Consider the following 27,983-nt stretch of genomic DNA (forward strand, 5'->3'; position numbering starts at 1 on the left):
GCTCTCCTTGAACGGGTGATATCCTCCATCAAAGATAGATATGATATATGATGTAGTGGCAAAAAGCTCTCCTTGAACGGGTGATATCCTCCATCAAAGATATGTACGATACATGTACAAACACAGGCCCGTAGAAAGCAAATTCACCATACATTTTCAAATTGGGGGGGGGGGGGTTCAAGTACCAAAACTCCTTTACCAGCAATGAAAAAAATAAAAAGGTCCTCAGACGGTATTATTGAGGGGCCACCAGCATATAGTAGCTATGTTTTATATAGTATTCTATATATCGGCAAGATTATTGGGGGGCACGCCCCCCTCCGATTCCTACGGACATGAAACAAGTATATTGCCTATAAGAACTATAATCAGGAAAATTTTGACGAAGCCTGGGAGCATTGGAAGAATCTGTTCATGTAATTCTCTCTCTCTCTCTCTCTCTCTCTCTCTCTCTCTCTCTCTCCACCCCCTCTCTCTCTTAAAAAGATTACAGAAAATGTATATGTATTCCTGAAGTTATGTATCAGAAACTGTGAAAAAAGGGGGGAAACTTTCGTTAGAAGTTAAAGGTCAAGGTCCAGGTAAGGAAATATAATTGATCTATAAAAACCATGTGCGTATGCATGTAACATTTGTAAGTATTGCTATAGGTAGATGTGACAGGCAATAGGATGAGGCACAGTATATGCCTGTCATAGCTGTATTGCAATACCTATTATTGTTACAGATATGATAGCAGAGGCATCGGGTTGTTTCTTTGTGCGGTGCATGGAACAGATTTTTTATTTGTATTTGTATCTGTACTGGTGTACTGAATTTTGTATTTAGCATTATCATTTAACTTCCTATTTAATCCTTCTGTAACCATTTGATTTTTTTAATTTAATACTTCTGTAACTATTTGTAACTACATATTTGTATTTAAATCTAATCATAAGTCCCTGAAACGTTCTAATTTTTCATTTCCTGATTAGCCCACCATGCCTTCAACGTGCACTCACCGTACGCTCACTTCTAACAATTTTGAGTGCACCGTTCTATTCAGCATTTGCATTTTGCTTTCACTCACCGTTCATCAAGTTGCGTTCAGTGTTCACACCAGGCTTGGGGTAATGCTAAATGTAATGGTAATGCATTGCAATGCATTACTTGAACTCATAGTAATGCTAGTGATGTGTAATGCTAAAAAATTTGCATTACATGTAATGGTAATGTAATGCATTACTTTCTCAAATCCAGAGTAATGCTGGCATTATATAGCATTACAAAGCATTATTTTGTATATACCTTTTTTTTTTAATTTTAAAATGGACATGGAAATTATTGGTTAGATTAAATAATTTTTTAAAGGATAGATTGATTGATTGATTGTATGTTGTTTTACGTCCCATTCGAGAATTTTTCACTCATATAGAGACGTCACCATATACCGGTGAAGGGCTTCAAATTTTGACCTTTACTCGGCACTTAGGGCCATTGAGCAGTGAGGGATCTTTATCGTGCCAACGTCTGCCGTGACACGGGGCCTCGGTTTTTAAGGTCTCATCCGAAGGACCCGCAACTTTCACTTCAAAGTGCCGAGCGCATGGCGAAGGAACAGTTGCTTCCCATTTTATATTGACTTAGGTCAGTCGCGGCCGAGATTCGAACTCACGACCTCCCGATCACGAAGCGAGCGCTCTACCGACTGAGCTACCGTGAACGGTTTTAAGTGATAGAAATGAAAAAATTAACCTGTTTGAATAAAATCTCTGTATTTATTTACACTTTATATTCTGTTGAAAGTACAATTACCACACATATTAAATTTCATACTTATTTTAGATAATATTTAATTTTCACTATTAACTCCCTCTTCGCTCTACGTTCCTTTAGCATTCATTCACCATTCACTTATCGTTCGCCCACCGTTCAAGTGCATGGGATGCTTTTCGTATTTTTTTCTTGGTTGTTCTGAACATAAATGAATCATATATAAATAAATCAACTCAAATTTGCTAATTTTAGACAAAAACATTTCCTATTAACATGTTGCAGTCTATATAATCAATGATATGTTCAAGTGATAGAAATTGTATGTGAATAGATTTACTTGCTTGCGCAACTTCGAAGGCATGGAACTATCATATTAGTTACTCTCTCTCTCTCTCTCTCTCTCTCTCTCTCTCTCTCTCTCTTCATGTTACTCCTGTAATACATGGGTGTTTTGAAAAATCAAATTTCAGGATTTTCACTACTATCTATTGTGTGAAGTAGGTGCCTTCTATTTGATAGGACGATTTTTTTTTTGCTGATTGAAATTAAGTATGGTATACACAGTTCTGGAAATCAAAATCAACTAAAAAAGCTATTTTGATTATCAAACGTGTAATTCATCGAAGAATATAACTGCGATGTTTTATGAATAACTCTCGAAACAATTAATATACAGTAACAAACTCTTTTTAAACTAAAAAAATTATTACATTAATTTCCATAGTAATGTGTTGAAAGAATGTGTATCTTCAATGATGATCATGAAATCAAAAAGAAACTTTGCTTTGATTTTTTTTTTTTTTTTTTTTTTTTTTTTTTTTTTTTTTTTTTGATAGTTGGATATAAAAAAGGTGAAGAAAAGTAGAGATTGGTTTTAGGTTTTTGAATCTTGTTTATGAAAATGCCGTGCTGGTGTCTCTTAAAATATCGCCAATCTGCCTTTGATGATGGTGACATTTTGCTGCTTCGCAGTGAGTTATAAAACTAGAACAATTACTCTATAAAATTCTGCTGAGTAGAAAATTAGTCGTTTTTTTTACGCAGGAGAGACTAATTTGTTAAACGTACCAAGGTAAGCTGTGACCTGTAGTATTCAGGGTTATAATGATTAAATTGTGTTGAGCTATTTTATTTAAAAAGTACATAAACTGTAAAAAAAAAAAAAAAAAAAACAAAAAAAAACAAACTTATCTTTTATGAAAAATGAAACCGGTAACGATCCTTTCCGACTGATTGGATGGTTAAAGGGTCAATCGTTGCCATCCTTTCTAAACTAATATTTATCTATGTGTTCAAAGTTCTTACTTTGACAAGCAATAACGTCTCTATATGAGTGAAAAAATTCTCGATTTGGACGTTACACAACATGCAATGTACAATCAATCAATTGACAAGTAATCACCATACAAATATATTTTCGAAAGAGAAAAAATGTGACACGTTTTGAAACTGTAAGATCAAATGATGAAAATTGAGCCATAAATTCAAAGAAATGATAAAATTGAACAAAATTATTAAATTTTAAGAAAGGAATTGTGTAATTTCACATCTCCAATGACGTGCCGCAGACTAGCAGAAATCCATTTACTTCCCAGACAGTTAATATTATCGATATTAACTGTCGGCTAATAAATACAGAACCACCAGACAATCACTTACATACTTCCCGAATTAATCTTCCTGACTTACAAACTTCTCATTCTCTTAGATGCAAATCCTACATTCATCAAATTATTGCGGATTAACGAGCATGTCTCGTCAATTCAAAAATCGTAAAATAAGAAAGATTAGCTTACTTGAATGACGTGAAATAACTGAACTTGTATATTTCTTGCATTAATTATATCAGAATGTGCAATATATATCAGTAAAATTGAGAGACAGTATGAATAAAATTGTACCTTCAAGGCTTACTTAAGCATGTCTGACAAAAAGAGCTGATGCAACAACTTCTATTGAGATTTTTTCTCATTGTGGCTGCATGATTTGCTTATTGATTTTTCTTTAAAATCAGCCAAGGAAGTATATTACGACTTTGGAGACAAATCGGGTTGGTGATTGATGCACTCTTCTTGTGCACTTAAACTTTATAATACAATTGGTCTCTATGTAAATCAATGGTTGTTTTTTCCTTTTTCATTATTTATCTATCTGCAAATAATTCATTTTGTGGAGCAATTACTTTCCGATTAGGTCAAAATCCATTTTTCTTTACCGTTGTCATAGAATTATAATGCAATGAATTAAGTGTCTTAAAACGTTGCTTTTCGACAAACGGATTACAATGTCAAATAATACCCCTCAAATGATATGAATATTGAAAGAAAAGTAAGTAGTTGTTACAGGGCTTTCAACTTTTTCGCTTATAGTTGACATTTCCCAAGTTATATGGTGTTATAATGAACTTGTTTGAAATGAAACATGATTCTTGTTTTGACTTAAACATTTCTTGCCAAGTGTTGAGCAATTATTTACACTAATTTTAACGACGGGTTACTTCGTTTATCTGATCAATATATAGAGTTCACGGCGGGTGTGACAGGTTAACAGGGGATACTTACTCCTCTTGGGCACCTGATCCTATTTCTATTGTTTCCAGGGTTCCGTTTTGTTTTGTTTTGTACACGATTTGTATTGTTTACAAGAGTTCTGAGATTGATCAATGCTACTTCGTCACCCAATTCACATAAAAATACTTTAAAAACACATTGGTTTAAATTTAGTGTTTGAAAACTTTCTTAGAGTATTCTGATTTTGTGTAAGTTTACTGTATGTAAGCAAAAATTAGATTGGAAAATTGAAAATTATTCCGTTATACGGTATGTAATGGACAGAGAATTCTTTCAGTTTTCTTTGCATGTATGTAATTGATTACAGAAATAATGCACGTACAAGTACATGCTTTATTTTTTAACGGCTTATATATAGGAACAAGTTTACTCCTATCATTTGTCTTTCCATTTGAACTTAATAGCTTCGTAATCTTTCATGCAAATAAAATAATATCTAGAGTCCATTATTGTGGATTTATTTGATATCGAGCGAGTTGCTTTGTTGTTGGTATTATGGGCGACTCTTGTCCTCTAAGTAACAATCTCAACATTTGAATTCATTTGTAGCTCCAAATATGGAAGAATTCTAGTGTTAAAGGTCAAATGTATATTTTCCATTAGTAATTTACGGTTCGATATAACAATATTTCACGGACTTTCACCTTCTTTGGAAGAAAAATGTAAAATGTAATAAATAGAGCTGTAAACTTATCTGTAATAACTTTTTGCTCATTAAAACATACATGTAAAAGCTTATTCTTGAAAATTGACTCAATTTTATTGTTTTTTCTGTCAATATTGATGACTGAAGCATAATTGCTATGTGTTTTTGAAATACATTCGCATAAAAAATAGCACCTTGGATTGTTTTATTTCAATATTTTAATCAGAGAAATTACGGTAGCATTAATGCGAAATTATATCATGGTTTTAATAGCCAAAGCTATACAATGAAAATAAAATTATCTATTTTGATATCAAAACCTTCACAATTATATGCCAATTCAACTAAATATCAACTACAATAACACTTCAAATTTGAAGTTGCTAAAAATGTTATTATAACCATTCAGTTCCTTTATTAGTAATTTTCTTGGAAAATGACATTGAGAAATCCAAGAAAAAATCTCGTTCACAAGGTCGGAAGAAAATATGAAGTGGCATTATCTGAAATCACGAAATGTCAGCATCGATATAAAGCTTTTTTATTGCAGGAATGCAATCTCATCACGTCATTACAAGACTGACCTAGAGTAAAAGCTTTTTTGGGAGGTTCTAATAAACATTCCAGGGCTATTACAAAATAAATGACTGCAAAATTTTTTTTTCCACTTTTGATGATTTCATGTTGATCGAAACATTCTTGTGGAGTGCAGGTTCTTTAAAATTGATTATGTTTTAATAATACTCGTGTAGAAGATTGATTAAATTTTAATTGAAATGAAGGGTTATGATTTTTTCACCACTTTTGTTTCAAAAATACATCAGGTGAAAACGAACAGTGATCAATCTCATAAATCTACTAAAGAGTACGAATTGGGAGTAGTTAAATAAAAGATACCCTGGAAAAACAGAGGTGGAAGACCAAAAATTTCAGTTGCTTGTAAAATTTTGCAAAATTGATGATTCTGTTTAAAATTACTAGTGTAAAAGTATCTTTCTACATACCTTTTAAAAACATTAAAACCATTTTCTATTTAATGTAGATTAGAAAGATATTAACAGAATTAAATTTTGGTCTTAGTCGTAAGTTCTTTTGTAAAACGGGTCCCAGGTACCTTGGAGTTAGCATTAGTCAATTTAGAGGATGAACCTACACCATTCAGTCAACGAAATGGTGACTGAAAGATTAAGAAAGATCACTGAATGGTAGAGCTCTGCCATTCAGTAACCTTTCAGTATACTTTCATTCACCTTTCAGTTTACTGAATGGCAGAGTTTAACACAGGATGAAACTCTGCCATTCAGTTGACTGAAAGTTGACTAAAAGATTGCTAAAAGATGAATGAATGACAGAACTCTGCTATTCAGTCACCTCTCCAGACCTTTCGGTGACCGTTCAGTTGACAGAAAGGTGCAGTTTCATCCTATGTAGTCCAGTGCAACCCGCCATAAGCTCTCTATAATGATCAGGTAAACGGAGTAATCCATAGTGAAAATGGTATAAAAAAAATTGCCAATCCATTGATGGGTGATTGATTGATTGATTGATTGTATGTTACTTAACGTCCCGTTCGAGAATTTTTCACTCATATAGAGACGTCAATTGATTCACATTGATGGGAAAAATGTCAGTCAGAAAACAATAGGATGTATTTGAAATGGTTATTATGACAACCATAGAATTTGTAAAATGCTGATTTAACCGATATATTTTAAAACCTTGTACCATCAATTAATTTGTCAGTAGCCTATTTCTGTCTTCAAATTGATCGTACTCAGAACATTCTCTTGAGTATCCGATCAGATGGGAGACAAACACAATATGTAGGTGATTGTGCAATAACGCTAAATACACTTGTATAGGGAATTATGAATGGAAAAGCTATATACAATGTATATATATGATATGTTGACAATGGTGAAATGTACACCTGATAATAGATCCAAAACAAACATCTTTATTTTTCCTTTAAAAATTGTTATTGTGTACGAGTATATCCGACATTTTAAATCATAATATTCCATGGGAAATTGTTGAGGAAATACAGAGGATTGAACAAAATTATTTTAATTCATTATCGAAAGCAAACAAAATGAAATAATACATGTTTAATTTACATGAAACTTTTTTTAGCTTTTGCAAAACTGCAACATCTTTTGTAATTGCTAATTGACAAAGTATATACATGTATATATATATATATATATATATATATATATATATATATATATATATATATATATATATATATATATATATATATATATATATATATATATATATATATATAAGGATAAATCTACATGTAGTACTTTTAAGAACACTTCTAGTAGAATTAAATTGATACTTTTGATCTAATTTTGATGATCTGCCTATATGACAAAATCAATTAGTTACTGTTTATTAAAAAGCACTTCCTTGACATACTTTGAATTTTTTTTCAGTTTGTGTTACAAAATATCAAGGACTTACAGCTCACGATCTTAATCTTAAAAGAGCAGGATAATAAGATTTGTCACATCAATCGGAAAATGAAAAACCACGAGAGTTTAGATTAAGAACTTTACTGTCAATTGACAGTGAATAAGGCGAATGTAATTTCCTTCGAATTTTCCAGTTCAAGCTAAAGGCGTTTAATTAAAAGCAGTTTCCTATGAAATGCACTAATCCAACTTTGTTGAAAATTTGAATAAAAAAGATTCTATTTGTACAGGACCTGTCAAACAGTAACAAGATCAGTAAAAAATTTTTAGGTAATATTTAGAAGCATATTCAATATTCAGATGTAATTAAAAATAATTAATGGGTTTAGAACTTTGCAGCAAATATAAATATGTTTGTATTAGTCTCGAAAGACAAGTTTATGCGATAAGATATCGTTATCATTGCAAGCTCAAACTATCACATATTAACTTACTTCTTGTGAGTACATTTTGTTGGAAATAAGAAGAACTCAATATAAGATTGAAACTTGTTTTTCAGTACATGCTTGTATCTATGTTGAGCAGTGATGCTGCTTGACATGTCTCAGAATGTATTAACTTTGATTTTTCAACATAAAATTCAAATTTTTTGGGTCGAAAATATCCAAACCAGATTACATTTTTAACACAATAAATATCTCTCTCTCTCTCTCTCTCTCTCTCTCTCTCTCTCTCTCTCTCTCTGGATTATTAAATAATGAACAATTAACTCTCATTTTACCTCATTTTCCATAAATAGAAAATGAATAAACAAGAAAAAAATATCCAATAGATATAAATCAAATTAAAAGGTAATTATTAAAGATAACTTAAGAAGTATTTGGCACATCTGTCTTGGTAACTGTTTTTTATTAGCAGTATTGACGATTCTGATAATATTTATTTGTCCAAAAATTAATTAACCGGGGTATGACACATTATTTCTAAGTGGACTTTGTCTGCTTCGTTTGTTTATTTTATATTTGCTATATTTAGTTTCATTTTATATCATTATTGTTCTATTAAGACAAGAGCTTTAATGTCTGTGATGTCATTACCTTGAATATAAATTTTCATAACTGTCTTTATGGTTATCGTTAGAAACCTTAGAGGAGTTATTTTTCAGTAACAAAAAAAAGAAATTCATCTGAATATGTAAACAACCATTAGTACATGTATTAAAGCTTAACATATTTCTATACAAAGAATGTCTTTACTAAAAGCTACTCACTTTCAAAGACATATGCCAGATCTCTGTTCACTTTGTTTCCAAACAAGAGATCTAAACTATTTCATTCCTTTTCAATTAACTAATAATATGGTTTCAAAAATATTTGTAAAGATGTCAATTTTTTAAGCCCGGCTAAGAATTGGTCGATGTATATTGTTCTACTTTTTTCATCCGTCTTTCTGTCATAGTTAAGTTTTTTTTTTCAGACTTTTTTGCAGTGCTGTAAGACAATGATATAATCTTTGGTATGTGTCTTTATTATGATGACTTGCAGATGAAGTTTAAGTTTCATATCAATTACCCAATTCACGAATGTTATTGCCCTGCCACTTCAATATTACTAATCGTTCATTGTTTTCTGATTTTTAACAGATGCTTGCAAACAAGGAGCTGATTTTTTAACCTCCTCTATATTGACGAATAACAGACCAAGTTGATTTCCATGTCAATTGACCTATTTTCACGAAAATAATTCCCCTAAAACTTGCCATAATGCACTGTTTTCTGAACTTATTGCCCTCTTGGAAATAATGAGCTAAAGGTTTGTTTTTTATATATACATATTTTTGACTTTCAAGACAGCCTGAGTTTAAAAATTTATTATTTTCAACATTTCCTGGCCTTTTTGCTATGTGTGTAGATGATGAGATGATTATGGTATGTCCTTTTATACGGATGGATTGTATATTAACATAGAGTTGCATGTCACTATGATCCATTTTTGCTAAAGTTTATGGCTTTAGACTATAAAATGTCTAATTATTCAGAATTTTCCCTTTAAAAGTTAATTGTCCAATTACATTAAGTTTCAGTTTGTCGTTACATTCAATTGAAGGTTACAATTTTTTTAAAATCAGTTTGATTGTGTTGTTTCATGTACTTGTAAATATGAAATTGTACTGCATATTACATAAAACAAACTTAAAATTTATATTTGTCCTAATTTATTACTTATAATGATTAAAATCTTAAACGTTTTGCTTATCGATAAAGAGAATTAGATTAATGAAAAAGGTGAAGATAAAAAACAGTGATCGATCTCAAAAACCTACAAACAATATAAATCTGTGAACAGGTAATAAAACACGGACCCCTGAAAATTTGAGAGATGGGATCATGTGCCTAGGAGGAGTAAGCATCCCCTGTCGACCGGTCAGACCCGCCCTGAGCTCTATGTATTGATCAGGTACACAGAATAATCTGTAGTCAAAGTATAAAAACAAAGGTCTAACAATTGGTATGAAATACGTCAGTCAAAATACGATCCGATTATAGGTTGGATTTGCTAACAAAATTATTGTACATGTAACGACCATAGAATTTAAGAAATGCTGACTTTAAACGATGTTGGTGGAATCCCTGTAACATCAACTTATTTCTCAGTAGCCTGCTTCGGCTTAAAAGTGATCGTACTCAGAGCATGTCATTGAGTATCGTTAAACACCATATGTAAGAGAAAGTGGAATATTACTATATAAATAAGGAAGTTGACGATTGAAAAGCTGAAGTGATTTCGTTTGTCATATAGTCTAGTTTTAGATGGCGTTTATCGTCTATAGTCAGTAAAACATTCATAGTAAGTAAAACATCCAAATATGAAACAGATGTGGCAGACTCGGTTGTGTCATGTATTTCGAGTTCACTGGCATATATTGAATCAACATGTGAATGGAAGTAACCATAGTTAATTGATAAAACGTGGTCGATAAATCTGAATGTCTAGTTGAAATCCACAATAAGTCTTCTTTTTTCTCAAGTAGTTTTTGTATAAATTCTGTTTCATAGTGTATCCAGGAAAGAGAAAAATGCGACGGACCAGACTGGCGTTCGAACCCGCGCCCCCCTGAATATCTAGTCAGGAGCTCTACAAGCTGAGCTATCTTGCCACCGGTGATCAAACTCGTCTGACCGCCACAATAGGAATATAAAGATAGGTTGGCCAATAAAGGAGCATAATTTGTGTCCAATGGATTTCCAACAGATTGTTGGAAGACCTGGTCTGCAAAGATTACATAGATGTTGCCAATGACGAACTCCAGAATCCCTTTAATATCAACTTCAGAGTACTTGTGCGTAGAATCAGATTGATTTTTCAACAAATAAAGTAATTTTGTAGATGAACAATCACAAAATAAGAATATTTTCAAGTTCCAATTTTATTAAAGAAGGAGTTGTCTTTGATACTAAAAAGACAATTTTTTAATTTATCATGAGGAATTGTTATATAAACACGTTGAAAAGTTATACGTTTTGATTCTACTGGCTTTTGAAAAATTGTGTGATTTTAAATTTTCTTAAAGTTCTTTGGAGTTTTTGAGAATCCACATTTGATTTACACTCCTTCTCAAATATGTTGTATCTGAAGTTTCTCCTTTACAGCAATTTATGTTCTTGTGGGGAGTAAGGATGGGAAATAAATAATAAACAATACCTTGGATGTATACTTACCAGTAATTGTTCCTTGATGAATGACATAATGACGATGTCGATCTAATACAGTGTGGTAAGAGCATGATAAGTGAAAACTAAAGTAAACATCTACAAATGTATATATTTTCTTATGATTGTTTGCTAAAAAAAATTATGCTCTTATTAGTTGCTTTTTTAATGAAGTTTCTTATTTTCCAACGCAGAAAAACTTTAACCGTCAGTTGAACTGTGTTCATAACCCGCGAGATATGTTATTTGAATAATTAAAATTGGCACGTTTTTTCAACCTCCGAGCGATCACCAGGCATCCAGAAAAGTGTTAGTATAGAACTCAAGAGGGATGCTGCATTCGTTAAATATTGTTCTTTTTCATCATTGAAAACAAATGAGTACGTTAATGATATGGATGATTTAATAAGAAATTATCAAACTTCTCCAAATTCAAGGCAAGACCTAACAAATGTTCGATTTGTAATCTTGTGAAGACGAAAATCTATAATCGTTATGATCATATAATTGATAACTGTTATAAATTAAGTAGTTCGTGCGCAATAACTGATATAGAATCGCTCGCATAACAAGCGTTTCTGATCAATAATCATAGTATTTAGTCCGTGTATATATAAAGAGGAGAGCGAAGGGGAAAAGAACGTGTGTTCTACTTTGTGTAAAGTGCTTTTTTCTCTTTGTTTAAAAACAAATTCTCCATCTGTCTCTGTGATCCTTTAACACTTTCCGATTAATTATAGCTGTGATTTCATGATATTATTTCAATTCCAATTAATTGTAGCTTTGATATTATTTCAACAGTAACTGACTGTTTTGAATATCACTGATTTACACTTGACTATTTTGTTATATACATGTACTACAAAAACAGAGAAATTTTTGGGATCTAGCTAAATATTTTTCATTGGATATTCGGATTCCTCTGCTGCACTTAATTGCCACCAAGAGCTAACTTTTTCCTAATTTTACTTGAAGGAGGGCACCTGCTTTAACATAAAGAAAAGGAACAAAGTGTTCTAATTAAACATGGAATCTCACAGAAAACAACCTACAAATTAAAAACAAAAGACAGACAATTCGTCTTTACATAAATAGTGTATAATAGTGTATAATAAGGAGACATTAACCGCAAAGTGAAGTTGTACAGCGCTATAGAAAAACGATGACTGGGAATTTTAGTCTGTTTCAGAGTCCTGTGTATAAACGATACCATGCTTGGTCCGAAACACAGTGCATCAAAAACGTGATATCCAAATCTCCACCTGATGATGGTGAGTGCATATATATTGTATTTAATTTAGTTATGTTAATTGTTAAATTAAATGGTCATATGTATATATTTTTTATTTTCAATTAAAAGAAGGGCAAATTTATAACCAACGTGCTTACGTATTTTTTTTAAAAGAGCTTAAAATAAAATATAAAATATCTTTTATTAACTACAATTATTTATTATTGCTACAATTATTTTAGAACAAATACCTCCTCATTCCATTGAAGTATAGAATATGTGATTTCCGCAAAATATTTTACTACGACATCAGTCGTATATTAACCGGATGTAAAACACACATACACATACAGAGAGAGAGAGATTACAACTTACTTCCATCTAATTTTTTTACCTACAGTATGCATCTTTCTTTAATATGATTTAAAAAGAACATTTCTCAGTTAATATAAGAGTAGTAGACTTTTCAATCATCCCTTGTGAAGACTTATATTACTTAGATTTTCAGCTTCTTGCTTAGTTTAGAAAAAGGGGGAAACTTGGGAACGCTAAAGTCCTAGAAGAAATCAATCCATAATTCCCACTCCCCTCTTTAAGTTATACTGACATAAAGAACAGCAATCATGCTCATTGAAAACAAACGGACCTTTAAAGAAAATAAATACGGGATCAGGTACAATAGAGGAGTAAGCAACCCCTGTCGACTGGTCACATCCACCGTGTGTTCTTTGTTATGATTAGGTAAACAGAGAATCCATAGTCAATTCAGTATGAAATAATGTCCAAACAATTTGCATGATAGTCAGTAAACGTTTGAGCAAATGGCAAACTATATTTGCTAACAAGGACTCTGTATCGACCCTAGAATTTGCGAAATATTGACTTCAAAAGAGATTATTGTTAATCTTGTATCATCCGCCGTTTTGTCAGTAGCCTTTCTCTCTTATCAAGATTGTTCTTCGTAGGAAGAACATGCTTTTGCGTACAGTATCAACTGTGAGACATGAACACAATATGAGACCTTAAAAACCGAGGCCCCGTATCACGGCAGGCGTTGGCACGATAAAGATCCCTCTCTGGTCAATGGCCCTGAGTGTAGAGTAAAGGTCTTAATTTGAAGCCCTTCACCGGTACATGGTGACGTTTCTTTATGAGTGAAAAATTCTCGAATGGGACGTAAAACAACACACAATCAATCAATGAACCCAATATGAGGGTGATATTAGTATATTGCTACATTAATAAGGGAAGTTGACGATAGAAAATATGAATACATCACATTTGATTATAAAGTTAAGTTGTTAGGATGCCATCAATGTTTTTTCTCTAGTGAGGGTACTGAACAATAGAAAAGCAAAATTAAAGACGTTTCATTCCATGAAAATTAAGATGATATTTTATACACCATATATAAATATGTAAGAGAAAATTCTTTTCAGTGTCACATTTATACTAGAAATACTAAAACTGATAAATTAGAGATGATTTACTTTTCTCTACCAGAACACAGTCAAGCTTCTCGTTTTCAAATTATTTGTCGATTAATTATACACAATATAAAAGAGTATTTCTCTAAGAAACTGAAGCTACTTCTTTATAAACAATTTGATCACTCACAGTACATATGCATATCATACCATTACACATACAATGACCGGTCTCTCGTCCATTAAATCCAATTTAGAATACTTTAAAATATATCGCTTCTCAGTAATTTAACATGTACGCATGTTAATCCTCAGTTTTACAGACTTTATCATAAATGTTTGGATATAAACCCTACAGAACTGATGCAGGCTGTGCAAGTTCAAGTTCTGCTTATATTACATAAAAATAATAAATATCTGTTTCTATGTCATGTTCATGTTTAAAACAGTTTTTTTTTTTAGATATTATTCACAGAGAGAGAGAGAGAGAGAGAGAGAGAGAGAGAGAGAGAGAGAGAGAGAATAAAAAATTGTATAACAATACTTCTGCAGATGTCTCATGGAATTCAACCCGATGAACGACGTATCATGTTGTAAATTTTGAATTTACTAGGGGGAGGTAAACGCAAAATTTTGTAAATTTTGCATTTACCCCCCCCCCTAGTAAATTCAAAATTTACAACATGATAGACGTATAAAATTTTGTTTGACAAGACATATTATATTTTCAAATTACTCTTTAACATCTGTCGACAATTGCGATAAATGTCTCTTTAACTTCACTTCTAAAATCTGTGCATTGTCAAGAGTTGGACGTCTGTTATGTATTTTGTAACATTTGCCATTAGTGGGTTTCGTCTATTTTTTATTATTAATCCGTTCAGTTTATTTCCTATGTGCGTGCAAGGTGAGAGGGTTAGACTTAGCGTCTTTAGATGATTAGACATCAAAGGCACTGATACATATTCGATGTACACTATTTCCAGCTCAAAATTTCCGAAGGGAGAAATTGTATACATGCAACGCAACTTATGACTGCTTTTAAAAAGACGTCTAGGTTTTGCCGTTTAGAATCTTCATCAGAAAATCAATTCATTACATATTTTTTCCCTATAGGATCCATTTATCATCAAAATAAACCTAGACATAACTATAGAATTGATTTCATTATCTTTTAGACAGATCAACTCAAATGAGATTCATTTACAGTCACAGACATGACAATGAATTACGTCCACTGACAATTCTTAGAAACACATTAAGACCATAGTGTGCTGTAAGGGTGTCTTGGAGAATTAGATTTTTACAAGGAATTATATTGGAAATGATTTATAAATTACAATATAACCTTGTGTTTTGTTTTCTTTCCCGTCGTCAATGTTACTATATATGCATCAAAGAAGTCAAGGGTTGATAGACGCAACTATTACAATTAATATCCATTTCTTTTTCTTTATTGCTTTGGATAGCAACCATATTTCAGAGATTTGGAAACAATGTCGGAGAAAATTGTTTAGTAAAAAAAAAATTGTAAAATATGCGTTGCTCTTTTTACTCCTCTGAGTATACCTGAGGTACTCGTAGAGAGCCTGATGCGTCTTCAGATAGAGATGGCTGCTTTAAGATAAGTAAGTTAACTACCGGTATACCACAGTAAAACATCGATGTCCAGTACCCCTTCTGATTGATATGTTTGCTGAAAAATAAATAAAGGAGATAGCAGTATTATAATAAAACATCAAGAGCACACATTTAGCCTACAGATAAACAAATTACCTCTCTATCTATCATTTTCTGCTTTGAAAGCTCATCAGTGCTAGATTTATAACAAAACATATATTTCTTGATTTATTAGTAGTGATGGTAGTTAATCAACTGAATCTAATGCTCTTTGTATGAAAGTCTAGATTTGTTAATATATATAGTAGCACTACAAGGAAGTACATGTTCACCAAGAGAGGGCACGATACAATAGGCCACACTCACGCCTATGCAATCTCGAAAATAGTCCATTTGCAATTTTAGTAGGCTTAAGGAGGCTGGGGGTCAACAAATTAACCATCAGATATAACTTATTTTTTTAGATATGATATCTTAAGCTGTCAACTATCATTTGGCAAAGAAAAAATTCATACATTTTAGTTTTAAAATTTGATCATTTTTGTATATCTTTATATGGAGCTCTTCTTCTAAAGGAGATCGATATAGTCTAAAAATGGCCACGACCACCCAGCCCTCTTAAAAATCAAAACAAAGTACATGCAGTTTTATGAACAAGGTAATAATTGAAGCTTTTATGCAGAAAGAGATGATCAATTAGAAATCAAACATAAGCGATAGATTTGAATCTAACCATTAGACCCTGGGGCATCCTATTTTAACATAAAAATATGTTACCTCTTCCTCCTTTTATTTTATTCAAATGGTCATATTTGTGAAAAACGTGTGAGAAGTTAATAGATGTCAACTATAACACATTCAGAATAGATTCTAAAAGTTTGAAAGCCCAAAAATATTGTTTTTGTTAATGATACGCATGCAAAGCATTTGGCTTCAGTCTTTGGCACCTTTTTTCAGCTCTTCAAAGTCTTTTTTTTTATTTAAATATTTTGAATTTCCAACGTTTCGGCATGATCATCACTGAAGCGACATAATTTGTCGAAATGCGCATCTGGTGCATCAAAATTGGTACCGTATATGACTTACATACACATGTACATTAGTATATAACACTAATAACTACTTCAGACTGTGTGAGTGTACTGAGAATTACTGGTGGTCATCAACAGACAACTTTTAGGTCATGTTGATGTTGAGTTTTATATGTTACCATTGAATTCAAGTAAAATGAAATTAGAGCGGAGTCGATCTCATTCTTTTAATAATATTTGCATTTCATGTCAATATTATTTTGATTTGATCATATATTATTATGCCATAAATACAGTAATATACGTTCTCAATATGTGACAATATGACAGATGTCGATATTATGTGTCCTTATTTAACGATTGACCAACTTCTGTTTATGATGATGCCTATAACATTTTATTCTCACAAATTTTAAGTTGAAACAGATACATAAATTACATCCCTATTCACACAAATTACAAATCTGTCTAATCCGACATGCACTGGGCCAAAGGTATTGTGTCAAAATAAACAGGATGTCGGATTGCGCAGTGTAAAGAACCCAGAAAACATGTTTACATATATAAGTGGGAATGAAATAACACACACACATACTCACACACACACACCCTCACACACACACAGAGAGAGAGAGAGAGAGGTGAGTTTACTTTTTTTTCTATTTAATAAAAATTTTCAGGGCTGTTGTACTGCACGCCAAGACATGATCATTTTATGGGATGTTGGAATTTTACTTTGGCAGGAAGTAGGGCTTATCTCCCTTGTCCAGAGCTACCGGGATTTTCAACAGAAAGTGAGAGCCTTTCACAGTTATCTATAAATTACAGTACGAGTATATTATGGGTTTGCCTAAATTTTATGGAAAATCAGATTTAATAATAGTAATTTAGTTATTTTTGTATGATGAAATCGTGCAGCTTACATTTCATTTAGAATCGTAAGATACATAAATAATTCTGCAACTTTTTTACAGTCTCAAGAACAGCTAGTACTAATATAGAATTCTCAACTTTTAATCTACCAGTACTTGTCATTGTTTTTTTTTTTCATTTAAGATTGGTGTATTTTTGGCTTTATTCAGATTTTGCTTATTTTGACTGTCTGCCGAATGGTTCTTGGTACGTACACCCGTCGACAGGAAAGGAGTATGCTAATTACATGGGTTGCAGAAATTACCAGCAAGTGTTGAAAGTGAGTAGAACAAAACTCTACACTCTCAAAAATAGATTTTTTTTGTAACGATGACAATTTCCAAATGGAGGATGAAGACAAAAATGAAGTTCAAGCAGATTAGATACACGGTACGGTGGGAAGTATTATCATACTATAAAACCTGTCTACTCTGACATGCACTTGGACAGAGATTTTTTGTCTGAATAGACAGTGTGTCTAATTGCACAGTTCGATAAAAGTGGGAATGAAAATAAATCTCAGTAATACAGATTGCACAGGTGTAGGATTAAACAGTTTTTACTGTATTTATAAATCAATGTTGAAGATGCCAATTTTATAACGGAAACAGAGTTCGGTCCTTCTTAAAGTCGGCTTTTGCATATCTTACATTACAGGAAACGGAGGAAGACCTTTTACATGTTTATGTGTCCATTGCTGGATTCAGTATCTCCCTCCTCTTGCTTATCAGTGCACTTGTTATTTTCTTCAGTTTCAGGTAAAACTCTGTACAATGCCTTTATTGAAAAAAAAGGATCGTAATGATTTTTTGAACCCACATGTACAACTTACTTGCAAAATGTTATTGATTGCACTATTGTTAGAATCATTGCTGAAATGAAAAATTGTTGATATGCAAATCCTAATTAATTGAGATTAATCGACATTAATATGTGAATTGTATAAAGTAATAATTCAAAATAAAGATTATTTTTCACATAATCGAAATTTTAAATAATTCTTAAACACTCTAAAACTTTTTGAGAAAATTCTTGTATAAATTTGTGAGAAGTAAAAAACGGAAGTCAAGTTCTGTTATATGGTGCATATTTCTGCCTCCTACATGCAAGATAAATTATGTTAACATACGAGAAAAGTATGTCAAGGTGCAAGATAGTTTTGTCTATATGCATAATAATTATGTTGACATGCAAGTTACCAATCTTTTTAGAGAATATAGTTTAAATATTGGTAAACTTACTAACGCCAGTATACGACATCATACAAACAAGATGCAACAGAATTATGTTGACATGCGAATTATTTATGTAAACATGCAAGATATCTATGTCAACATGCCACTTATGCATGTTAACGTGCAGCATAATTATATAGACATGCGACTTATGTATATCAACATGCAACTTATTTATGTCATCATGCGACTTAAATGTCAATATGTGAGTTATATTTAAACATGCAAGATATTTTTGTCAACATGCAAGATAATAAATTGCATGTCAACATACATATCTCGCATGTTGACATAATTAACTCGCATGTTAACATAATTAGCTTGCATGTTGAAATAAATTAGTCGCATGTCTACATAATCCCGTTGCATTTTGCTTGTATATGTATAATGATGTCATATAATGGCGTTAGTAAGTAACTTTACCAACATTTACATGTAAATTAGATTCTCTAAAGAGATTGGTAACTTGCATGTCAACATCATTATTTTGCATGTTGACATAAATAAGTCGCATGTTTACATAATTATGTTACATTTAACATAATTTATCTTGCATGTATTGGGGGTAGAAATATGCCACCATACTGTTATTTTGATTTCAGTTCAATTTTTCCTACAGGCAATTAAATTGTGACAGAATAGCAGTACACAAGAACTTGTTTATCTCTTACGTCATCTCAGATCTATTCAACGTCATCTACTTATCTGTCGTCTGCTTAGATGAAAGTGTTCTGATGCAGAATCCGGTAAGCCAAAAGTGTCAAATTTAGTTAAATTTTTTGTGCCTTTAAATAAAATATGTTTTTTTTATAAATATTATAGCAAAATTATAACTTTTTCCAGAGTTTATGATGTCAATGAATTTATTCTTAATAATGCTACATTCAAAGGAAGATCCAACATCATCCACACACACACACACACCTCGTTTGGGATTTTTTCTTTTCTTTTCTTTTTTTCTTTTTTTTTTTTTGGTACATTTTGTTTGTTTGTTTGTATACTCTTAATTTAGTCCCCACGCACGTTCGAGAACCGACACTAACACCCCCTTCCCCGATTTTTGGACAATGTTCTTTTTTTTCCAAATTAAAAATCCTTTAAATGCCTCCTCCCCCGCCCCGTTCCCAAATTTTTGGATCCGCCACTGACATTGTAAAATAGTTATGAGGTTTCTGCAGGAGCTCTTCTCTTATTTATATTATACTGCCATACTGACGATTTTCAATTTACGTAAGAAAAATAAACATTTGCAAACAAAGGCTAATTAGATTTTTAGAAGGCAATGTTGTATTACCTTCACTCCTGTTCTTCAAATATTTATAAATTCCTTGAGTATTAATTAAACAATCTGACCCCAGCTAAGTCAAACGGAGTGCTCTTAGTGACTGTAGATTATTCAGCTGTGGTAGAGAAAATATACCTGTGATATATTAAAAATAGAATATCACAATGAAATAGGACTGAATTCAATTAATGTTTCGAAAATAAACCGCGAGTGTCATTTTTTTTTTACTTAATCTTACGAAAATCTTGAATAGATTTTGACCTTTTTTTGCTCCTTTTCTGGTCAATATAATTATGCGTGATCAACATTTAAAAACAAGTCCGAGGCCGATTTAAACAATAACTCAAACTGTGATATTATATGTACAGTTAGTTACACAAAATTTGTATGTACTTTGCATATATGATTTTTAACAATCTAACTCTTCACTTCTAAGTGGAATTCTAAACAATTGCTGAAGTCTGAGGAATATACGCACATATACTGACTAGCTTTAGCATATCGAAGTCTCGAAGTTTACCTAAAATTTATAAAATTATGCAATATTTGTAAATTTCCATACTAAAACAGTTGTCCTAGAAGATCACCCATTATTATAAATTATGCTCATGAGATTTTGACATCCCTTTTATTTGAATTTTTTTTTTAAATTTTGTCTTTGATACAAGTCTTGTTAATGTTTTTGTTTCTGTAGTTGTGGTGTCGAGTATTACACGTTATAACACAGTATGCTGTGGTAAGCAACTTTGCCTGGATGTTCTGCGAAGGTCTCTTTCTACACACTTTAATCATGAATGCCCTTAAATCTGGACACTCTGTCATTATGATCTGCTTTATCATTGGTTGGAGTAAGTATAAAATAAATTAGTACTAAATGCTATTATTGTATTATTCACTAGAGATATACCTTTTAGTATCATTTATTGCTTCATGATATAGTGATAGGTATTGGGTATTGCATGATTACTGTTGAATCACCAAAGTGTATCCTCGTGTATCACCCGTACCCACGAAATTGGGTCTCCACGAACTTTGAGACAAATTACTAGGATGACATTGTAAATGTTTCCTGTATGCTGAATTTTTTGGAAACCCTTAAATTTACATATATAAAAATATGAAATAAGAATTCAAGTATACTTGGATTTTTCGCGACTTGCTTTCTGTTTTATATGTTTATGAAATACATTTTTCTATAATTTTTCTTACCTTGGTTGATTGAATTAAGGACCCTCTGCACACTGGACATTGAAGAGTTCTAATTATATTGTACTTTTATGCAGTTAGAGTGATCTACCTTTTGATTTAGAATTGAATGAATTAAAGTAAAAATATAATCCTTGGTGTAATACACAATTTATAATGAATTTAAGTATTCTTAACAGTAGAGATTGTTCTTTCTGACGTATCCGTATAAGTATCCGTATCCGCATACGTATCGAGGTGAGAGAGGCATCTCGATCCCGATATCTAAACTATTTACTATAATTTCCATCGTTATTTGTTTGGTTTTAAAGCAGCCCCATCCATTTAATAATAGCATATTGTATTTTTTCTAATAAAAAATGTATTAACCTGCTGTAAAAGTCTATCATTTCGCTGGAAAAATTTTAAGAAATAGATAATGAAATTAAATAAATTTGTATTTGTTTTCATTATATTGTTTAAAACTTTGATTGCAATTTTGTTTAAAAACATTTATCGGGATCCCCCTCTCTCTCTCTTAACATCAGGACATTTTATTGATTGATTCTGTAATTAACATTAGATGACATCAAAGTTAACCCCCCACCCCACCCCCCACCCCACACACACTAAAATGCAAAAGACGTTGATATCCACACAATCAATAAAACCTTGTAGCCGTTTTCTAAAGAGAATGTGCTTCCAGACCCTTACCAGTTTATGCTTAAAAATGCCAGTTCACCCCCCACCCCCCGGGAACACACACAAATTTTCATAGCGTCTGTTGACTTTCTTCATTCTTTTTTCAATGAACTATTTGACAAATACCTGTATGTCTTCCCTTCCCCTCCCCAGTTGAAATTGCTACTTTCGTGCCTATTCTCATACGGCTTGATTTTGCTTTATATTTTGTCCTTTCAGCAGTATTAACTTGAAAAGACTTCATGGCGACAAAAAAATAGGTAATGAAATGAAAATGCAATTGTTAAATTTGATTTTTCTTTTAGTTCTCTTGCTGTCGTACATGCGTATTATATATAATTCATGAATTTATATAGAAACTGTTTCATAATAGGGTATTCATTATTTTAACTCTCTTTTTATAAGAAAGAAAAGAACTTTAGGCTAAAAAATTCCAAAACAATAGATTTATCTATTTCTTCTATGCTACCTTGTCCATCCAGCTGATTTATATTTATTTATTTATTTTTTAATTTTATTTATTTATTAATGCATTTTAGCCCAGATCTGGACAAGTGTGAGTCAATTCAACACGCAGTTTATAGAATTGAAGAGAAGAGGCTGCTTCAACGTAGCAGAGAAATAAAAAAAACACAGAATAAAGGATAAAATTTATACAAAACATTTAATTGATAAAATATCAGCATTTTTTTTTTTAGAGTTTTGATCCCGCTTGTACACAAAGAATTACAGTAGTCTTAATTTCAATAAATAAATCATTAAGTAAACTTTAGTCAACATGCATATAAAGTAATGTATAAGACATAAATAAAAAAAAATTCTCCGTTTATCTCCTTTTATCGACAATTGTTAATTCATCCCCGATAAAAACTGCGTGTAATTGCATCACTTTTGGAAATGGTTGTCCTTTCTCAAGCTCTCTGGAATTTCGGATACGGCTATCACCTAACAATTTAGGGAATTTAGAGTCTTCAAACCATCCCAATTGCCAGCTTTCCAAAGCTTTTCTGGAGAACTATGTCCATCATATATAATCAAATGATATACAGAATGTTAATAATGATAAAAAAGAAAATGAGGATCGAAATTTTCAGTGCCCCCCCCCCACACACACACACACAAACGTACACACAGAGTATGCAGTAAGGTCAACTTAATCTTTCACAGTTAATGTATCCGTAATTATTTTTGTGGAAAAGAGGAACTCAAAACTTAATATCCATACCCCCCCCCCCCCACACACACACATACATACATACCCAGTAATAGGTTTTTTAAAAGTTTGATTAATATCTACACATTTTTATTGTCAAATTTTGCTAAGGTGACTTGTCATTTTTTGGTTTCTCCCTGCCTCGGCCCAGCTTCCCCCTTCTCCACTTTGCTAATCAATTTTAAGTGTCTGCTTGATGTATACAAACTTATACTCATCTAGAATGTTTGATCTCTGACACCTCGTACAGTTAAACTTTGTTAACTCAAATCCTTGGATATATCGAAGTTTTAATTGGTCCAATCAAGTTGCATGAGATAATGAGCGTTGACTGTATGCATTATGGGGAATATGTCTTGTACTGGTAAAGGTTACTTCGAGAATGAAACAATAATATATCCTGATATTGAGAGAGAGAGAGAGAGAGAGAGAGAGAGAGAGAGAGAGAGGAGTCCCTTTTTTAATTTTTAAACAATTTAATAAAAATAAACATACTTTTTTACTAATTTTATTTTTTTTAAATCCTTCAATAAATGATAGGTGTGAACAGCAACTTGATACGTTTTATTAGAAATATTACAGTAACTATATATCTTATTTTCCAATGAATGAGGTTAAAATCAAACAAGAAACGATGGAAATGGTACCCAACAGTTAAATCATCGGGATCGAGATGCCTCTCAAACATCGATACGTATACGGATACGTATACGGATACGTCAGAAAGAACAATCTCTATTATATTAGATGCAGATGAATTTCTTGAAAATTTCATCTGCATTTATTTTCCCCATTTAAGCAAGCAACAATTGCAGTGTATTTCTGTTCATCAATACTTTGTTGTCTAAGAAAAATTTTACGGGGGCAGAATGGAAGGTACTCTATATTAAAAATGAAAATGGTCAACTTAATACTAAGTCTTTCATCTTTATCCAGTGTAATTTTCTCAAAGTCCAAAAGCTAGTGTTTAGAGAGGGTCCTTAATTTGCACACTAAGCACTTTTTAGACTATTTTTAAAACTGTCTTTAATGCTTTGACAAAGACAGATTGAATGCTTTCAAGTAATAATAAATGATTTTGTTTTATTATAGTGGTTCCATTGGGGTTGACAGCAGTCTATGCTGGAATCAGGGCAACTCTCTCTGACAATATAGAATTGTACGTTGATAACCTTCTTAAACATGCAAGGGGCAAATTGTCACATACGTAAACATGATACATCTTAATTGTTTTTCGTAGGACGTCATTACAATTTAGACGTGTCTTCTATCCTTAATCTATTTCGGTGGGGATTTATAGTGTAGCTCTTTTTATATATATTTTTCTGTAATCACTTGTGAGTTGAAGGCTTCATTTTTCATCTTCAAATGAAACTTTGTCATCTTAACATTAAAGAAAAATTAAAGTATAATTCATCATTGTCCTTATTCTCTCTCTCTCTCTCTCTCTCATGCATTTAAGAATTCTTGTGTTTTACATGTGATTCAGTATTAGAATCAGAACACTGCATTTCTATTTCTGCTACTCTAGTAAAAATAACTTTTTTCAGACTTCAAAATCTAGAAATATAAGATAAGGATTCACCTTTTCGTAATCTCAACGTTTTGTATCTTAAAGCTAAACACGGAATAATGTACGACACCGATGCAGACAATTTGTTTCATAAATCACATTGTTTTTTTTTCCAGCTGTTGGTTGTACGAAAGCTCCCTGCAGTGGATCACTTTTGCACCGGTTGTTCTTTCAATGATGGCACGTTATTTTTTACCAGATTTGATCTTCTTGTTTGTTTTGTTTTTGTTTTCTGTCTATTTTTTGTATATATGCACATTATCAAACTTTGCTGGAAAGTGTATCTTTCGAGAAAGGAGAATATTAATAAAAGCACTTCTGAAATATATTGAATTGTTATCACAATAAAGAATATATATTTAAATATCGTTATTTTTTCTTTCAGGTCAACATCGTATTTCTTATCAATATCATGCGTTTACTTGTAACCAAACTACGACAACTCCCCGAGGCTGCGCAGACTAGGTATTTTTTTGTTTGATTTCAACACTGACATTGAAACAATTGTTTATAATTAAAAACTATGTACTTGATAAGACAGTTCATGTGGGATCAAACAGTGTTTGGTGGGTGTAATATTCATGGCACCTCTATCAGAAACGCTAATCGCAATTGACAAAAATGACAAAATGATCCATGATCATTTTTTTTTTGTCAATCGACATTTCTTCTAATGTATGAAACGTGTTCTTTTTTATTGATAGATTTAGTTTTATATCCAGTTCAGGTTACTTTGTCGAATTCGCTGTCGAATCAGATTAATGAGTGAGTGTTTGATTGAATGGTTTTTAACGTCCCATTCTAGAATTTTTCCCTAATATAGAGATGTCACAATGTGCCGGTGAAAGGGCTTCAAATTAAACCTTTTTTTTTACCGTGAACTTGATAGGAAAATTAAAATATAAACAGTATGATAACTGAATGCTTGCTGATTATCTAGTTTAATAATGAAAATTCCTATAATTGCTCTCAGTCGCAGAGAAATTAAGCCATCCAATGACGTCAGATTAAGTTATCTTGAGAGAGTATGATATCCCTGCAGCTAGAATTCAGAGACCCATAAGGATAAAACTATGCACGTCACAAATTTTAATCGATAGAATCTGTTCTGGATGTTGACAATATCCGTTAACATGGTCTTCCGGTTCCGTGTCAGGAATTACTAATGACTTTGCTAACCGTCTCGAGATGTTATATAAAATAAATTTTGGCCTTAGGGCTTCTCATTCTCTCTCTCTCTCATACTTAGAGCTCGCGTGAGAGAGAGAGATGAAAATATAATCAACAAACCCTGTCAGCTTTGGATATTTGAAATGAATATATTGGAGGATCTCCCTATGAACTTCATTTACTTTTATACTTTTTTCAAATCATTCATGACAAAGTCATTTTCTTTCTTGTTCAGAAAAGCAGTTCGAGCTACGGGGATTTTAATTCCATTGCTGGGTCTACAATTCCTTCTGTTTATAAAGCGTCCAAATGACAAAGAATCCATGCTGTATGACGTATACACTTACGCAGTTTCGGTGGTTGTATCATTACAGGTAATATACTGATAATGACATTGTATCATTACATGTAACTACTGATAATTACTTAAGAAATGAATTTAATAGCTACCTAGATTATACGGTATAAACTGGGATGGGGCAGTTTGCGTTTTATAAATCGCAAAACGGTTTCATCCCAGTTTATACCGTAAGAATTGGATAACTATTAAATTCACTCCTTCTAATTTAATTTCCATCATTTAGTGTAAGAAAATAGAAGGGTTATCCATAAAAGACTTCAAATTGTGCAAAATTTAAATGGAACGTCAGGCGGATCGATACGTTTTTGATGCTTGCAAGTCATTGTGGCGTAGGCAACACATTTTATACGATATGAAGTCAAATTTTTATCCAATCAAATGGCGTGTTACAACCAGAATCAAATTATAATGTATCATCACGGGAATTTACCGATTATTACATTGTATAATTATGGGTAATTACCAATGATTATCTTGTATAATTACGGGTAATTTCCGATAATTACATTTTATCATTATGGGTATTCACCGATAATTACATCGTAACGTTACAGGTAATTATGAAATAAAGAATAGTAATAATTTACTATCCAGTATTTTCTACTCCTTGCTAAAGTAAATGTTGCACTTCTGAAGAGCTTACAATCTTTTAACTGCTTTTTATTCTTTCAGGGGGCCTTTGTTTCCATTCTCTATTGTTTTTGTAATGGTGAGGTAAGAGAAAAAAAATTCTAGTTTAAATAACCATTTAAAGTATATCTAAACAAAGGTTAAGAAGTTAAGATAAGGATTCAAATACCTAAGTACTAGTATGTTAATGAATGCATTATAGAATAAAATATAATTAAGGATAAAAATCTTCTGCTTATATCAATTATTCCATGATACAAAAAGAACTCCCTTTCATTATAGTCTTGTCCTTTCAAAATGTTGTTTTTTTTTAACTTAAAATATATTACTTTTTCTTGAAGGTTTTGACACTGTTACAGCGGAAATGGTATCAACACAGAATGGTGTTACCAGGGAAACGGAAGCGCGCGCAATCTTCCTCCGCTTCGACCATGTATACGTTTATTGATCAAGTGTCACAAGGAAATACCAACATGCTTTGAATTCGAAATACATGGAATATTGTTAATATTTTTATAGAAAACATTTTCTAAAATAAAATTTAGCATATTTGAGTTTTCTTATTGTTTTCTTTATTTTTTTTTTCCTCGACCAATCTAACAGTATATCCAATATGTGTATACCAGGGATGTCACGGTGTGCTGAACTTAATTGCTGTCTGTACATGGGTATCTACGCTTCAAACTCATTTGGAACCTATCAAAATTTTTTTTGAATTTAACTTGACGAATTGTTAAATTTGTTAAAAGGAATTTAATTCGTCCTATCATTTTTTTAATTTAAAATTCGTTATAACCAATTTAATCTGTTATAACAAATTTATTAATTTCGTTCTAACGAATTCAAAATTTGTTATAACGAATTAAATTCATTATATCGAATTCATAGACAATTTTCCACAGGTTTTCAATGTGTAAATTGATTATTCGAATTGAATACCTTATTATATTAATAACATATTTAAGAAATTATTGCTATAACGAATTAAATTTGTTATGACGAATTCAAACATATTGTTATACGGAATTAAATTCGTTATAACAAATTCGACAATTTACGGAAACCCATTTAGGACCTATCAAAAAATATTTTTGAATTCGATATAACGAATTGTTGAATTTGTTATAACGAATTCAATTCGTTATAACAGTTTCTTTGAATTCGTTATAACGAATTTTATCTGTTATAACAAATTTGTTGAAATCGTTATAACGAATTCAAAAATTTGCTATAACGAATTAAATTCGTAATAACGAATTCTGAAACTTGTTATAACGAATTAAATTCGTTAAAATGAATTCTCTA

The 27,983-nt window shown here is 31.7% G+C and overlaps 1 protein-coding gene across 1 annotated transcript; it reads left to right on the forward strand.

Annotated features, from left to right (window-relative positions):
* The first annotated feature begins 12,152 nt into the window (after positions 1 to 12,152).
* On the forward strand, positions 12,153 to 27,232 carry LOC133202200 (calcitonin receptor-like). The gene is made up of 12 exons (XM_061337976.1): positions 12,153 to 12,374; positions 17,093 to 17,206; positions 17,495 to 17,604; positions 17,982 to 18,082; positions 19,179 to 19,305; positions 20,539 to 20,692; positions 24,037 to 24,103; positions 24,634 to 24,697; positions 24,903 to 24,982; positions 25,923 to 26,061; positions 26,721 to 26,762; positions 27,020 to 27,232. The coding sequence occupies exons 1-12, from the start codon at positions 12,266 to 12,268 to the stop codon at positions 27,158 to 27,160; spliced, it is 1,248 nt and encodes a 415-aa protein (XP_061193960.1). The 5' UTR covers positions 12,153 to 12,265; the 3' UTR covers positions 27,161 to 27,232.
* The last annotated feature ends 751 nt before the right edge of the window (positions 27,233 to 27,983 follow it).

Source organism: Saccostrea echinata, unplaced genomic scaffold, assembly GCF_033153115.1.
Source record: "Saccostrea echinata isolate AGI-Se365-2 ecotype Australia unplaced genomic scaffold, CSIRO_AGI_Sech_v1 ptg000046l, whole genome shotgun sequence".
Classification (NCBI taxonomy): Eukaryota; Metazoa; Mollusca; class Bivalvia; order Ostreida; family Ostreidae; genus Saccostrea; species Saccostrea echinata.